A 13,050-nucleotide genomic window follows, 5' to 3' on the forward strand; every position below is an offset into this window, starting at 1 on the left:
GGTTGGATACTTGGATAGGCCCTCTCCTCTTTAGCCCAGATGAGTCCATGATTTCCAAAAACAATGGCAAACTTTGATTGGTCTAACCACAGGACCTTTTTCCACGTTACCTCAGTCCATTTTAAACAAGCTCAAGCCCAGATAAGAGGGTGCTATTTTCTGTATCATGTCTCAATACAATTTTGGCTGTCAATGTTGGCTGCAGTTTTTGAATTGATATTAAACTGTGCACATAGTCAATGGTTATCAGAGGTTTTCCTGAGCCCATACAATGACCGGTCTGGAAACAGGTCTGGTATTGATGCAGTGCCATCTGAGGTCCAAAAGACCAAGGCCATCCAATGTGTTTTTCAGCTCATTCCCTTGTTTGCAAAGATTTCTCTGGATTATCTGAATGTTTTAATAATATTATGTCCTGTAGATGATTAACTCCCCAAATACTTCACAATTTCATGTTAAGAAGCATTAAAATTACAATGTTTTATCATTTGTGCACATAAGTTTACACAGAGTGATAAATACCCCTACATCTTTACTTCTAAGAGTACCTGCCTCTCTGGGATGCTCTTTTTCATACCCAATCATGTTGCCAGTTACCCTAATTAGTTGTGAAACATTCTTCCTTTTGTTTTCTTTATCATTACACAACTTTACCAGCATTTTATTACCCCGTCCCAACTTTTTTTGAAACATGTTGCTGGTATCAAATTCGAAATTAGCATATATTTTCCACAAAATAGTCAAATTAGTCATTTTCAACATTTGATATGTTGTCTGTGTTCTTTTTGCAAGTAAATATGATTTTAAGAGATTTGCAGATTATTACATTCTGTTTTTATTCACGTTTTACACAATGTCCCAACTTTTCTGTTTTGGGGTTGTAGAAGTAGGAACAGCGCTTTCACACTTGCATTAGTGCACGCACATACATGTACCAGTGGCCGAGCCAGACACTTTTTATAAGCTTGGCCAGATTGAAACCATAACTTGCATTGGAGTGGCACAGAAAATGATGTTTCATTTTTCCGAGATCAGGAGGGGTGGCCTTGGCTCGACCCCTTCGTCCCTGACACACACACACACACAAAATAAAGCTTTTAAAAGTATTAATGCAGTCACACAGGTGCTAACAAGTTCAAATACACTCATATCTTAACAGATCATTTGGCATTGTTAAATTACCTTACATGAGATGCAGGCATTATTTTGGCTATGTGATATCTTATGGGAACATGAAAGTGGTCCTTTGGGGGACTGATTGTCTGCACTGCGTTTATAAATGGAAAATTAAGAAAGATGGGAGCGTGTCCTCTGTCCTAGAAGGAAATGGTGACACGGCCATAAAGACCTGCTCCACTGGCACACATTATCTCCTCTGATTTGCCTCCCAAAGTAGCCCAGCCCTGTATCACTGCTGATGATCACAGTGATGTCCTGTTCTGTAAGTGACACCACTCGACAGCAAGGGCCACAGCACATAGCCACCATTGTTGGAGAGAGGGCAATTATATCCTGGCCTTGTTTTGTTTAGAGAATATTTTGGGTTTATAATTGGCTATACAATGTGAATGTACCTGAAAGTTCAAACACAGGAAACCTGCCTCACAGCAATTGATGTGTTACGGTGCCGAACAACACAGGGCATGGCGTTAAATAGAGAGGAACACAGGGCATGGCGTTAAATGGAGAGGAACACAGGGCATGGCGTTAAATAGAGAGGAACACAGGGCATGGCGTTAAATGGAGAGGACCTCTCTGACTCCTAGAGCACCATTAGCGCTGTGGAACAGCCAACAGCAGTACTGGGAAGAGCTTTGTAGCTAGCCACCCAAGGTCAGATGGAGTCCGTATGGAAATCATGTCTTGATCTGAGTTAAATAATGCGGTTGGATGGAGGATGGAAGGTGCGCAGGGCTCCCGAGCTCAGAAGGATGTGTAGCACTCAGGAGAATGTCACCGCCCACCGAGCGGCTCCGCCTACGCAGGACCACAGATCCACTGATCCAGGGTCAGAAGGCATGCACACAGCAGAGCTAGTGTTCTGCATGGGACTGCACACTTGAAACAACGCAGAGTAGAGCCGGTGTGTAGTGAAGTGCGTAAACCACAGGCTGATAAGTAAGTCGTGTGTGTGTGTGTGTGTGTGTGTGTGTGTGTGTGTGTGTGTGTGTGTGGCATGTACACACTACTAAGTCATAGCCTGAGCACTGGCTCGGTAGATGGGGATGAGAAGTGACACCAGTCCCTCGCATTATAGAATCCCCTGGTTGATGTGCGGATCAGTCACCACTGAAGGACAAGAGGACATTAGCCAGTGATGGGACAGGAGTCTGACCACCTTAAATGGCTATTTGAGATTCTCAGCTTGTGACATGGTGATCATTTAATGCTTGCATCTCTAGTCAGACATTGACTTAAGGAAAAGGCAGTACTGTGATCCTAAGGAGAAGCTTAGAGTTTAGCTGATGGCACAGCACTCAACAGCCAGTGTATTCAGAATAACCTGGAATGAGAACTTCATTTGAAACAGTAGGTGGACATAAAAATTGAAAGAGGGAAGTTTTTTAGGAGACTTCAGGAAATAATTGCTATGTGATTGGTGTGTTCAGCCAGATTGTGTTTCTGAGTGACAGTGTTTTGATTGTTTGGCTTGTTTTGCTTTTGTTTGGTGTTTTATCTTTCATCCGTGTGTACAGGTACAGTACAGGTGTTGGTTGAATCGCTGGTTCAGAATTGGCTCATAAAATACTGATTTCTCTCTCTCTCTCTCTCTGTTCTCATCTTTCCCCCCTCCCTCGCTGAGCAGCAGAAAGCTGAGAAGCGCTTCTCATCTCCGGGAGGGACGCGCCCCACCTCTCCCTCCACCCTCACCAGTCGTCACCGCTCCCCATCCCCTGCACCCCTCAACACCAGCACCAACAAAAGAGCCCCCTCCCCAGTCACAGCCAAGTAAGACTCACACCACACACTCACCTTACACATTTACCGTCTCACACATCTAAAGGAATCATGCGCTGATGTTGGCGAGTAAGAGGCATAAGTTCAAAGACCAACTCCATCAGCACCAGGCATGAGGACAGTCTGTTTTCTGTGACAACAAAGCAAGGGTCTAATGTGCACAAACATGTGTTGATGAGAAACCATCGGGAAACATTGCGTAAGTCCCCTGTAGGGTAGAATTCAGTGTCAGTCGTCACATGTTGCCGTCTTGTGAATGGCACTCTAGGGCAGACTGTGTTCACCATATGATCTCTGCAGTGTTCTTACATAAGGCCAGCTCCTTTGTAAAGCTAAGACATGGCAGCATATCACATTCCAGTACATCTCAACTCGTTGCAGAGGGAAGGTTTCGGTGACCTCACCTGTGTGCTGTGTGTGTGTGTGTGTGTGTTGTGTTTTATTGTCTGTGGTGTCTGGTTACCCCCTGCAGGAGTCCACGTAACCGTCCCCCGTCCCCCTCGGGCCTGAAGCAGCGCCCCCCCTCTCCCCAGCCGCAGACCACCTCCAAGCCGCCACCCATCCAGAGGCCGGCCCTTACCCCCACCGGGCCGCCCACCCTCCGCAAGAGGGACTCCAAGCCAAAGGACATGTCCCCCATGCAGCCCCTCATGCCCGTGGCATCTCCGGACCCCAGCGCCCAGGCCAGCCCGGCCTCCACCCCCACCCCAGCTCCAGCTCCAGCTCCAGCTCCAGCCCCTGCCCCAGCCCCAGCCCCAGCCCCAGCCCCAGCCTCCAAGGCCAAAGAGGGTGAGTGCTTCCTCTGTTTCCTCCTCATCTGAGCCGCTCGTGACTCCACCACCCCAGCAGCACCTTCACAGATTACTGCTCTCAAAGCACACCTGTACTGTTGAATAAGCACACAGATTAGCTGCCCAAAGCAGCGTCTCAAAACATGCATTACACCTCAGTCCTCTGTGAGCAGTGTATAACTAGTCATACCTGAAAAAACTTAATCGTCAATACATGGCTATTCTTTTAAATGATTTTTGAATGTCTTGAAAATATGAAGATAGGCTCCAAAAAGCTGTTGATGTATCATCAAACAAGGAAGTGGCTCTCCAAGTGAAGGCATTTTTTTAAGCCTGAGTGTATTATTTGTGAGGTGTGTATACATTTGTATAGCACCTTTCAAAAACCCATGGTTGCTTGTAGAGCAAAATTAATTAGTAGTGAATCAGTAGTACTTAAAAAGTGAATTGGAGGCCAAGGCCCTTGCCGTGGGTGTCTTATAGGATCGTAGAAACCCTCTTGTCATCAGCTGCCTCGCAGGCTAGGCAGAGGAAGGCAGAGGGTACAGACGGATTGCTCTCTCAGCCTGTTTTGAGAGCTGGAGGTAAGAGAATCGCCCCTTGGGACGTATTATTGACAGAAACTCTGCACCATTGTGCCAGAGAGCATCCCCCTTGCCCTCAAGGTCATTATGCAAAGGACATTACACAACCCTACAGGCACAAGACATACCCAGCTTCAGTGATGTGGTTTCCCTGCACTTTAACGCTAACCCCCTGCCTATAGTGAGCAGGTTTGCCTGCACTTTAACGCTAACCCCCTGCCTATAGTGAGCAGGTTTCAACACCACCCACCGTTCAATCTGTTGCTAATGTTTAAGGTAACGGAGGTGGTTTCATTCCTGTAGCGCTCTGGTGGATGTGCTGAGTTCTGACATGCTGCGCCCCCTACAGGCGAGAGTAGTGCTCAGCACTCCAGGACAGATGCTGTAATCTGGGACTGAAGCTCCTCTGATTGGGGTCTCTCAGCGCATTTGCCAGATGCTCTGGAGACTCAGACATACAGGAGCAGTTGCTCCGTGGTGTGTGTCATTTTATAGTCTGTGAGAGAAACGTGTCGGGTGACGCCCTCTTTGCTTAGTGGGAATGAAAAGCTTCTTGGGAGAGCTGGCAACCTGCTGTGTAATTCTCACTAAGACCTTTTTTGGAGCAAACTACTAAAACTATTTGAATCATAAGCACAATTAAGGTCAGTTATTCAAGCATCTGGCTAATTTACACTAATTATTACTCTATATACTTCTTAATAATGCTACCCATGTTTTGACTCACTTGGGAAGATAACCGTGGTCAATTAATTGACTCGATTCACAACAATGTCTGTCTATTGCAAGTGCCAGGCACTCGACAGCACTGCCCAGCCACATCTGGCTGCCACATTTACCAAGTAAATTACAGTCGTATGTAGCTACACAATGTACCACCAGGAAACCGCTCATTCAGACAGAAAGGGTAGAAGTGCCCTCTTTATTCTGACAGGGGCTTTAGAGAGATGCAAAACAGACATGTTTTGTAAGCAACTGGCACTAGTCTCGTCTTCAGACTCATTTTCATGGTGTGTTGTCATGGTAGGAAGGTAAACTCACACATAGGCTATGCACTTCTGCTGTTCTGTTGTCCGTGTCATTCTGTCCTGCAAAAAAATATAAAAACCTTGACACCATGAAATTGCCAACTGTATTGTATGAGTTAGCATGCTAGCAAGCCTTTATCAGTGCTAACTGTACTGTTGTTGTTGTTTGTAAGGGCTTTGCATGCCTCCTCAGAGTAGTAGTTTTTGACAAACTCCTTTGTGCTGCCTTAACCTTTTTTTCCCCTTCCTCCCTCTCCTCTCTTCCCTCCAGACGCCAGCTCCAAAGCCGCGGCTGGAACCAATTCTGCCGCCGAGGCCGCCAAGATCCTGGCCGAGAACCGGCGTCTGGCCCGCGAGCAGAAGGAGCGAGAGGAGCAGCTGCGCGTGCAGAGAGAGGAGGAAGAGAGGTGAGGAGAGGAGAGGAGAGACGGAGGAGGTGATGAGGGAAGAATCCCTCACATGGGCTGGCTGGCCAAAGCAGTGCAGAGGAATGGAAGTGCTCAGCCAAAGCCCTGAATGCTTGCGTCCCCCTGAGGGCCGCTCACAGCCCTTATTGGAAGCTGGGGAGCTGCAGCTGATAATGGGCTGCTGAGTTCAGCAACTGAAAGACGTACGGCTGAACTCAACCGGCCTGTGTGATGCGGGGGTACAGACCCATAAAGACTCCTATTAGTGAAAGAGTAGCACGTTTGTTCAATCAGTTTGGTCAGTGTATTACATTATACTATTGGTAACTACACTAGGAGAGGAATGCAATTAGGTAGAATATGTGATCTGTTTTTTAAAGATGGAGTCCAGCAGTTTATTACTAAGTTTATTACTAATCCCTAAATCTCTTCTCTGTTCCTCGAAACATCTTCACTGTTCCTCTATACATCCAGTAAAAATCCCCTCATGGCCTAAACACCCCCTTCCTTATTTTGGGAATTGGGATCTATCTGGCTCTCTACACACTGTTGGCCTGCTACAGTTGATACATTAGTTGGTCTTTGTGAAGAATTGTCCCCAGCCCCCAGCCATGACATTGACTGCTTATTTTGCTCATGTAAAATCATCTTGTAGCCTAAATCATAGCCGACATGTTTACAAGGTTAAAAGCTTGATTTATCACCACGGTTGTGTGTCCTGCAGGTTGAGAAAGGAGGAGGAGAAGCGCTTGGCCGAGGAGGCGCGAGAGAAGCGCCTGGAGGAGGAGAAGAGGCTGGCGGAGGAGAGGAAGAAGCAGGAGGAGGAGGACGCACTGAAGCAGGAGGAGGAGCGGGAGAAGCAGAGGCAGGAGGACGAGCTCAGGCAGGCAGAGCTGCAGAAAGAGGTGAGACCGCTGGGAGCACTCAGTGGAGAAGATGCCAAGATGCTACTGATGCGTAAGAGTGTCACCCAAAGCACAGCGCTAAAGCAACACTGGAGTGGCTCAAAAACAGGAAGGGGGATGTTTTAGAATGGCACAGAACTTCTTTAACCTTTGGAAATACTAGAAGAAGTTACTGTACAAAAAATTGGTAATGGTAACTGATTGGGAAGATATGTGTAGATATTTTAACTGCAATATAGTTAAACTAAAACTAAAGATTTGCAGGGGGATGGAGTACTTTTTTAAGCCACTGTACCTATTTATCCTGGACTGAAATCTTCAGGCATTACTTGACCGATGTAAGCCTTCATTATGAGATTCATATCACCCATCATGTCCACGCAGCAGGAAGTAGTTCAGCCATGCAGTGTTTGATTGACATGTTGTCTGACCCATGGCAGCGCGATGAGGCTGAGGCACGAGCCCTGGAAGAGGCGGAGAAGCTGCGTCTGGAGCGAGAACGCATCCTCCAGCAGAATCAACAGGAGCGCATGGAGAGGAAGAAGGTTCGAATACACACATACACACACACACACACACACACACACACGCACACGCACGCACGCACGATTGACAATGACTATCTGGGACTGCATCTAGTAAGCATATCAGCTCTGTAGAATTTTTCAGTGTATATACATTTTTGTGATGCTGTTGTACATGTTTCACAAGTATGTCTGTGTCTGGGTTGGTATCTGCAGAGAATCGAGGAGATTATGAAGAGAACAAGAAAAACGGACCAAAATGACTTCAAGGTGAGTTCAGTCGCAAAGCTGACCGATCTGGATTGGTTTCCAGCTAATGTTTAGCTGGAGTTGATTTTTTTTCTTTCACTGCTGTTTAAGCAGTTAGTTGTAGAAACAAGGTAGGTGGTAATTGAGGAGTTGTATGATACGGCTCTTCAGAATACTGCCAGAAATTCCACTGATATAAAGGGACCTTTCCAATGCCCAAAGGTCCGATATTTTTTGTATGACCGCTGCGAAACATTAATGAACACTGTCAATGGCAACAGATTTTGTGCTTCTGATTCCCTTCCTATTATTCCGCAAGTGGTCCGTTCACCTGGAAATGAAAATGGAGAGTAGAGCCAGCAAGTCATTTGTTGCTATGCAACTCCTGAAACTTTCCAATTCTATTTGTGTGGCGAACTATTTGTTTCTCGGTGGAAGCCACAAAATGGTAACAAATAAAATGTCAAAGACATGAAGTTTCTTTTCTCATTTAGGCAAGTAGCCATATAATAAGTGGTATGATGTCCCATCAGGAAGAAGCAAGACCCTGTTGAGCTTAACAACTTACTTTCCAATCTCAAGGGTTCAGTGTTGTAACACACCTTCTCATGGCCATATTTCAACAGTGTCCTGCAACATAATGCTCTATCTTAGGTTTCATAAGTGTTTGACCGTGACCCCGGTCATAACGGTGTTCTTGACCGAAGTGGCACAGGCAATATAGGGACCATTTCAAATTGTAGGACTGTCTACTTTGGCACACTTGGCAGGAAGAGACTCAGTAATGCAGTCTTGTTTGATGGTTATTGTTTGTGTGTTCTTTGAATAGAGAGATGATGAGAAATGTGTCCAGGAGATGAATGGAAATGGAAATGATGACCAAGCAAACTGTGACGCCAACGGTAACGGCCACGTCCCTCATTACTACTCTCTAGTGCTATCATACCAAATCCTTCCCCACATTCAAAAATGTCAAGTTCACAATATTAATCAATCCTCTGCTCTTTTCTCACAGAGGAAAATCCTGACCAACCAGAAGACACTGCTATAGAGTCCAACCAATCAGAAGCCCAGGAGGAGGAGGCCCTTCCTTTAGCTGAGCTAATGGCAGTGCGGGAGGAGCCCTTGGGCTGTGTGAATGGGCAGCCTGGGGTGGACAACAAGGAGAACAGCAACGGGTCCTGCACACAGGAGCCCCCTGCTGACAGGTCAGTAGTCAACTCTCCGCACGTCTGACCACTGCCCAGGGAACCAAAAGATTCTCTGGCCAAAAATTCCTGATGGCTTTCAGTGCAATTAGATGTTTTAATAACTTGACACTGTCGAGGCCTCCCATGGATTCTCCAGTCAGTGAGGGGAACTTAAACTTACATGACTATAAACCAATCAGACCGCTCCCAAAGAGATGGTCATTCTTCCCGAGGGTCAGGTGTGGGGTTGCCTGGGGTCACACTGAAAGGCTTGTGGCGGACGTCTATTGGTTGGTTTGCATAAGTAATATAATATAGCTGATATTGCACACAGCGGCTCTAAGCAAAAGAATTGTCCATTATCCCCTGTGGTGGCGCAGTGTGGTTGATCCTGCCCAAAATGTAGGTTAGTGGAGAATGGCAGCTGCGTAGCATGGAGCAGGTCTTTCCTATGGTGCCCCTGCAGAGCTCAGGATGTCAGGCGGTCGGGCTGTAAGCCTGCTTAGTAGGATTAGCCCTGCACGGTGGGTCTGAGCCCCCCCCCCAGGCCCATTAGGGGAAGATTAGACAGGCCTATCTGTGGCCACTGGGAGTAAACACAGACCACTACACCTTCTCCCCCCACCTCCACCCCCCATCCCCTCAGCAGTTGTCCTCCGTCCAAAAGCCGGCTGGTGGAGGGCTCCGAGTTTGTGAACGAAGACGCCAAGGTGGGCCTGGCACCAGGGGTCAACGGGAAGTCCGGGCCCTGGAGCTTTGAGGAGCTCATCGACCTCAACGTCCACAGCAAGGGCCGGCCACTGCTGGAGGCGGAGGCCTGCAACCAGGGCCTGATGGAGCGCGAGGCGGGGGTTCCCGAGGGCCCGCGTGTGGCCTTCGAGGAGAAGACATCCGTCAGCTCCCTGCACCCCAGCCAGCCCATCGAGGCCTTGTCCGGTAAGGGCTGACCACTGCAGTCTGTGTAGCTGCTCGCTCAGTGTGTGTAATGAGGAAGATTACACTAAATTACATTAGATCACATTCAATTACATTAAAGGCATAATCAGTATTCTGAAATAAGGATTTAGTCTTGTCTCAGGACACAGTATCATATTTGATTGTGTCCTGTGCTGAGCACTTACTGACTTTGTTCTCTCTCTCTCTCTCTCTCTCTCTCTCTCTCTCTCTCTCTCTCTTTCTCTCTCGGCCTCTTTTCCACTTCCAGAGATGTGAGGACTGGAGCCTTGTGATATACATACATATTTGTTTATTTTTTTGCACTCTGTGAGTTGTTGTCCAGTTTGAGCTTGAGAGCAGAGAGCTCCCCCCCCCCCCCGACCCAACGCAGAGCTATGCGACGTGACCTTCAGCTCCTCACCTCAGTGGCAAGACAGATGACACAACACAACACAACACAACAGATAAAGAAGAGAAGCGCTTCAGGGAATACCTACATATTCTTCAGTGTGCTCGTCTGCTCCAGCTCTCAGCCTCCTTCCTATATAGACATTTTAGTCCTGTGAGTTTTTGTTGTTTTTTTATTGTTGTTATTGATATTATTAATTAATTGTTATTGTGTTGTTGTTATTTGTGTCATTTTTGTAATTTAGGGGGCTGCAGTAATTTATTCCTCTTCATTTTTTAATTTTATGACCGCCACTTCAATGTTTGTTATTTTTGAGATTTTTGGTTTTGTTTTATTTTTTTTCCTCCCAAAATTCCATAAGCACACGTTGATGTTGATGTGGCTGTGTGTTGGTATGAGGGTGATGAGGGTAGACACAGCTGCCAGATCTCTCGTGACCAAAGAGAAGCAGCCCTTGCTAGTCCATAAGCGCTCGCTGCTTTGGGTGGGGGGGGCGTGGTGCTCAGAACCGGCCTCTGGGCTTGGAGCTTTACCTTCTCATGCGCTGCTCCTCCTGTTCACACGCACGCACACACATGCACACACACCCACACCCACACACACACACGCACACACATCCACACACGCACACGCACACACACACACACAGACATTTAGTCTCAAACTCAAGCCTGGAGCTGAAGAATGCAACCCACATTGGCACCCCTCCTGGAATGTAAGCACGCTAGCAGCTGCGATCACGGCGGGCCTGGGGCTCTTATGAAACTAAAAGATTTCTTGTCGTTTCCCGTCTCCGTTTCTCCTCCCTTCTCCACCCTGCTCAGATTCTGAGCTCTCACTGCCCCTCCCCCCACCGGACACCCCCAGACCCTCACCCCATCCTCCACAACCCCCCCCCCCCCCCCCCACCGGACACCCCCAGACCCTCAGCCCATCCTCCACACAACACCCCCCCCCCCCCCCAGACCCTCACCCCATCCTCCACACAACCCCCCCCCCCCTCCACCAGACAGCCACAGACCCTCACCCCATCCTGCACGCCCCCCCCCCCCCCCCCACCAGACACCCCCAGACCCTCACCCCATCCTGCACGCCCCCCCACGCTATTCCAGCGGTCATTAGCGCCACTCCCGTGGCTGCCCACAAACCTCTGTTTTGATTTTTGTCGGAGGGTGGGGCGTTGCACATAGGTCAGCACATTTCAGAGAGCGTGTCTCTGACAAACGGGACTTACTGTGTTTCATTTCAGCATACATCCATCTAATTGACGTGGTGTTGCTCTTTACATCTGTCTAGGCATCTGCGCCCTCCTTTTGAACTTAACCCAAGGATGCAGGTGTTAACCACATGTGTTGTGATCTGTCCTGTTTAATGAAGTTTATGCATTCTGCCAGTTCATGTGAGAGAAGATGAATGGTGTTTAAGTTCTCGGTTCTTGTTACACAGGTTCTTTAAGTGTACATAAATGCAATGGTTTGATATTCTGTGATGGTTAGATACTCATATCAGTTGCTTTAACATAACACCACCCTAAGACAAGGCTGGAGGCTGTATGAATCCATGTCATTCATGTAATAATCATATTACATCTGTAGTACTCTGAGGATTCACTGTAGCCCTGTGTCTTGCACATGCGGACGTGTGTGTGTGTGCGTGTGTGTGCGCATGTGTGTCTATGGTCCCCCCTCAGGGTTTGCTGTAAGGAGGAATGCACCAGCCCCACAACTGATTTTTTTTTTCTTTAAGTTTTGTTTTACAAGACGTTCCCAGTCCAGAGTTTCTCCTCTGGCTTCTCCAGAGTTCCGTGTTCCAGAACATGCCAGTTCCTACATTCTTTTTTCTCTTCGTTGTTTTCCTCCTTCACTCTATCCATGCTCTTGCACACATATGCATCTATACCTTCGACTCCAGCGCTCTTAAGTTTTAAGATCTCTAATTTGGTTGTTTATAAATATATAAAAATATATATATTTGAATATATATTTCTACATATTTAAGTGTTATGTATATAATCAGTATTAGGCCGGTAAGCCATGTCTGTGTGACTGTGGGAAGGGTAGAGTAGTGTGTAGTCTGTTACTGTATACATACGATACGTTAGTGAGGACCACAGCAGACGCCAGCCCTAAGTGCAGGGAGCCAGCGCTGTTGCAACACTCTAAAGCTTTACATGTTACACAAATGGGTCCTGATCTACTAACATGACCAGGAGTTATCCTGCTACTGTTTGATTTGCAAGAGGCCGTGTGTGTGTGTGTGTGTGAGATTTGGAATAGGCTCTGTGTGTCTGAGGGGAATGAGGATGTAGACAGAAAGTGCTGTTAAGTTTACAGGTTGTGCTGGTTTGCTCTGTAAGGTCTGGGTTAGAAGCCCACACTGACTGGAGTGGTCAAAAGGTCTTTTCAGAATTTGCATGTGTGGAAGTCAGATTGGAGACGGTTGCGTTGGATGCGGATGATTGTGGCCTTGGTGGACTGAGTCACAGCTTCACATGTTAGTTGCCGAGTAAAGGGTAGACGATAGCACAGGGCCATTGGGTGTTTTTTGACCAATCCTGGCGTCCATGTTTAATTTGGTTGTCAGGAAAAGTGAATATCTTGAACTTTCTCGCGCTTTGATTGGTTTGTGCATGACTGTGTTTGGGGACCCTTAATAGTCTGAGCGGAATGTTGCTCATTTGCTTCTGTCATATTTTAATCAATCTCTATCTGTAAATACTAAAGGCTCAAACAGATCAGTACATCAGGGTCCTGTAGGTTATGTTGTGTGTTATTAATGAATACTAAGAATTTCAACTATTTAAAACCGGTTGTGTGTGGGTGTGTGTATGTGTGCGTGTGACCGCTGCTGGTCGTTATTGCTCCACTCATCTTGCGACATGTGACCTGTATAGACCGCTTCAGATCTGCTAGATTCCTTTCGTGCATCTGAATGAAACGAGACGTTTGACGAGGCCTAGACATTTTTGCACTGTGGGTCCATTGCAGGCCTCCAGTGGCCGGAAGCTGGTGGCGTGGAGGAGAACAGTGTTCTGGGTTTTACTGGAGGTGGGAGGAGAAACGAGTGTGC

The 13,050-nt window shown here is 47.2% G+C and overlaps 1 protein-coding gene across 12 annotated transcripts in view; it reads left to right on the plus strand.

The window, feature by feature from the left end:
* Nucleotides 1-10,742, plus strand: part of map7d3 (MAP7 domain containing 3) — a 31,505-nt gene extending 20,763 nt beyond the window's left edge. For 11 of the 12 annotated variants that reach the window (XM_042073612.1, XM_042073609.1, XM_042073611.1 and 8 more), the window contains 10 exons: nt 2,807-2,949; nt 3,431-3,747; nt 5,633-5,768; nt 6,493-6,673; nt 7,114-7,218; nt 7,414-7,467; nt 8,276-8,348; nt 8,462-8,654; nt 9,283-9,572; nt 9,841-10,742. In XM_042073612.1, coding sequence (XP_041929546.1) covers nt 2,807-2,949; nt 3,431-3,747; nt 5,633-5,768; nt 6,493-6,673; nt 7,114-7,218; nt 7,414-7,467; nt 8,276-8,348; nt 8,462-8,654; nt 9,283-9,572; nt 9,841-9,848 — 1,500 coding nt within the window. In that variant the 3' untranslated portion in view covers nt 9,849-10,742. The remainder of the gene's footprint in view (nt 1-2,806; nt 2,950-3,430; nt 3,748-5,632; nt 5,769-6,492; nt 6,674-7,113; nt 7,219-7,413; nt 7,468-8,275; nt 8,349-8,461; nt 8,655-9,282; nt 9,573-9,840) is intronic. The other variant, XM_042073610.1, reaches the window with a different exon arrangement.
* The last annotated feature ends 2,308 nt before the right edge of the window (nt 10,743-13,050 follow it).

The sequence above is a fragment of the Alosa sapidissima genome, chromosome 20 (genome assembly GCF_018492685.1).
Source record: "Alosa sapidissima isolate fAloSap1 chromosome 20, fAloSap1.pri, whole genome shotgun sequence".
Classification (NCBI taxonomy): Eukaryota; Metazoa; Chordata; class Actinopteri; order Clupeiformes; family Clupeidae; genus Alosa; species Alosa sapidissima.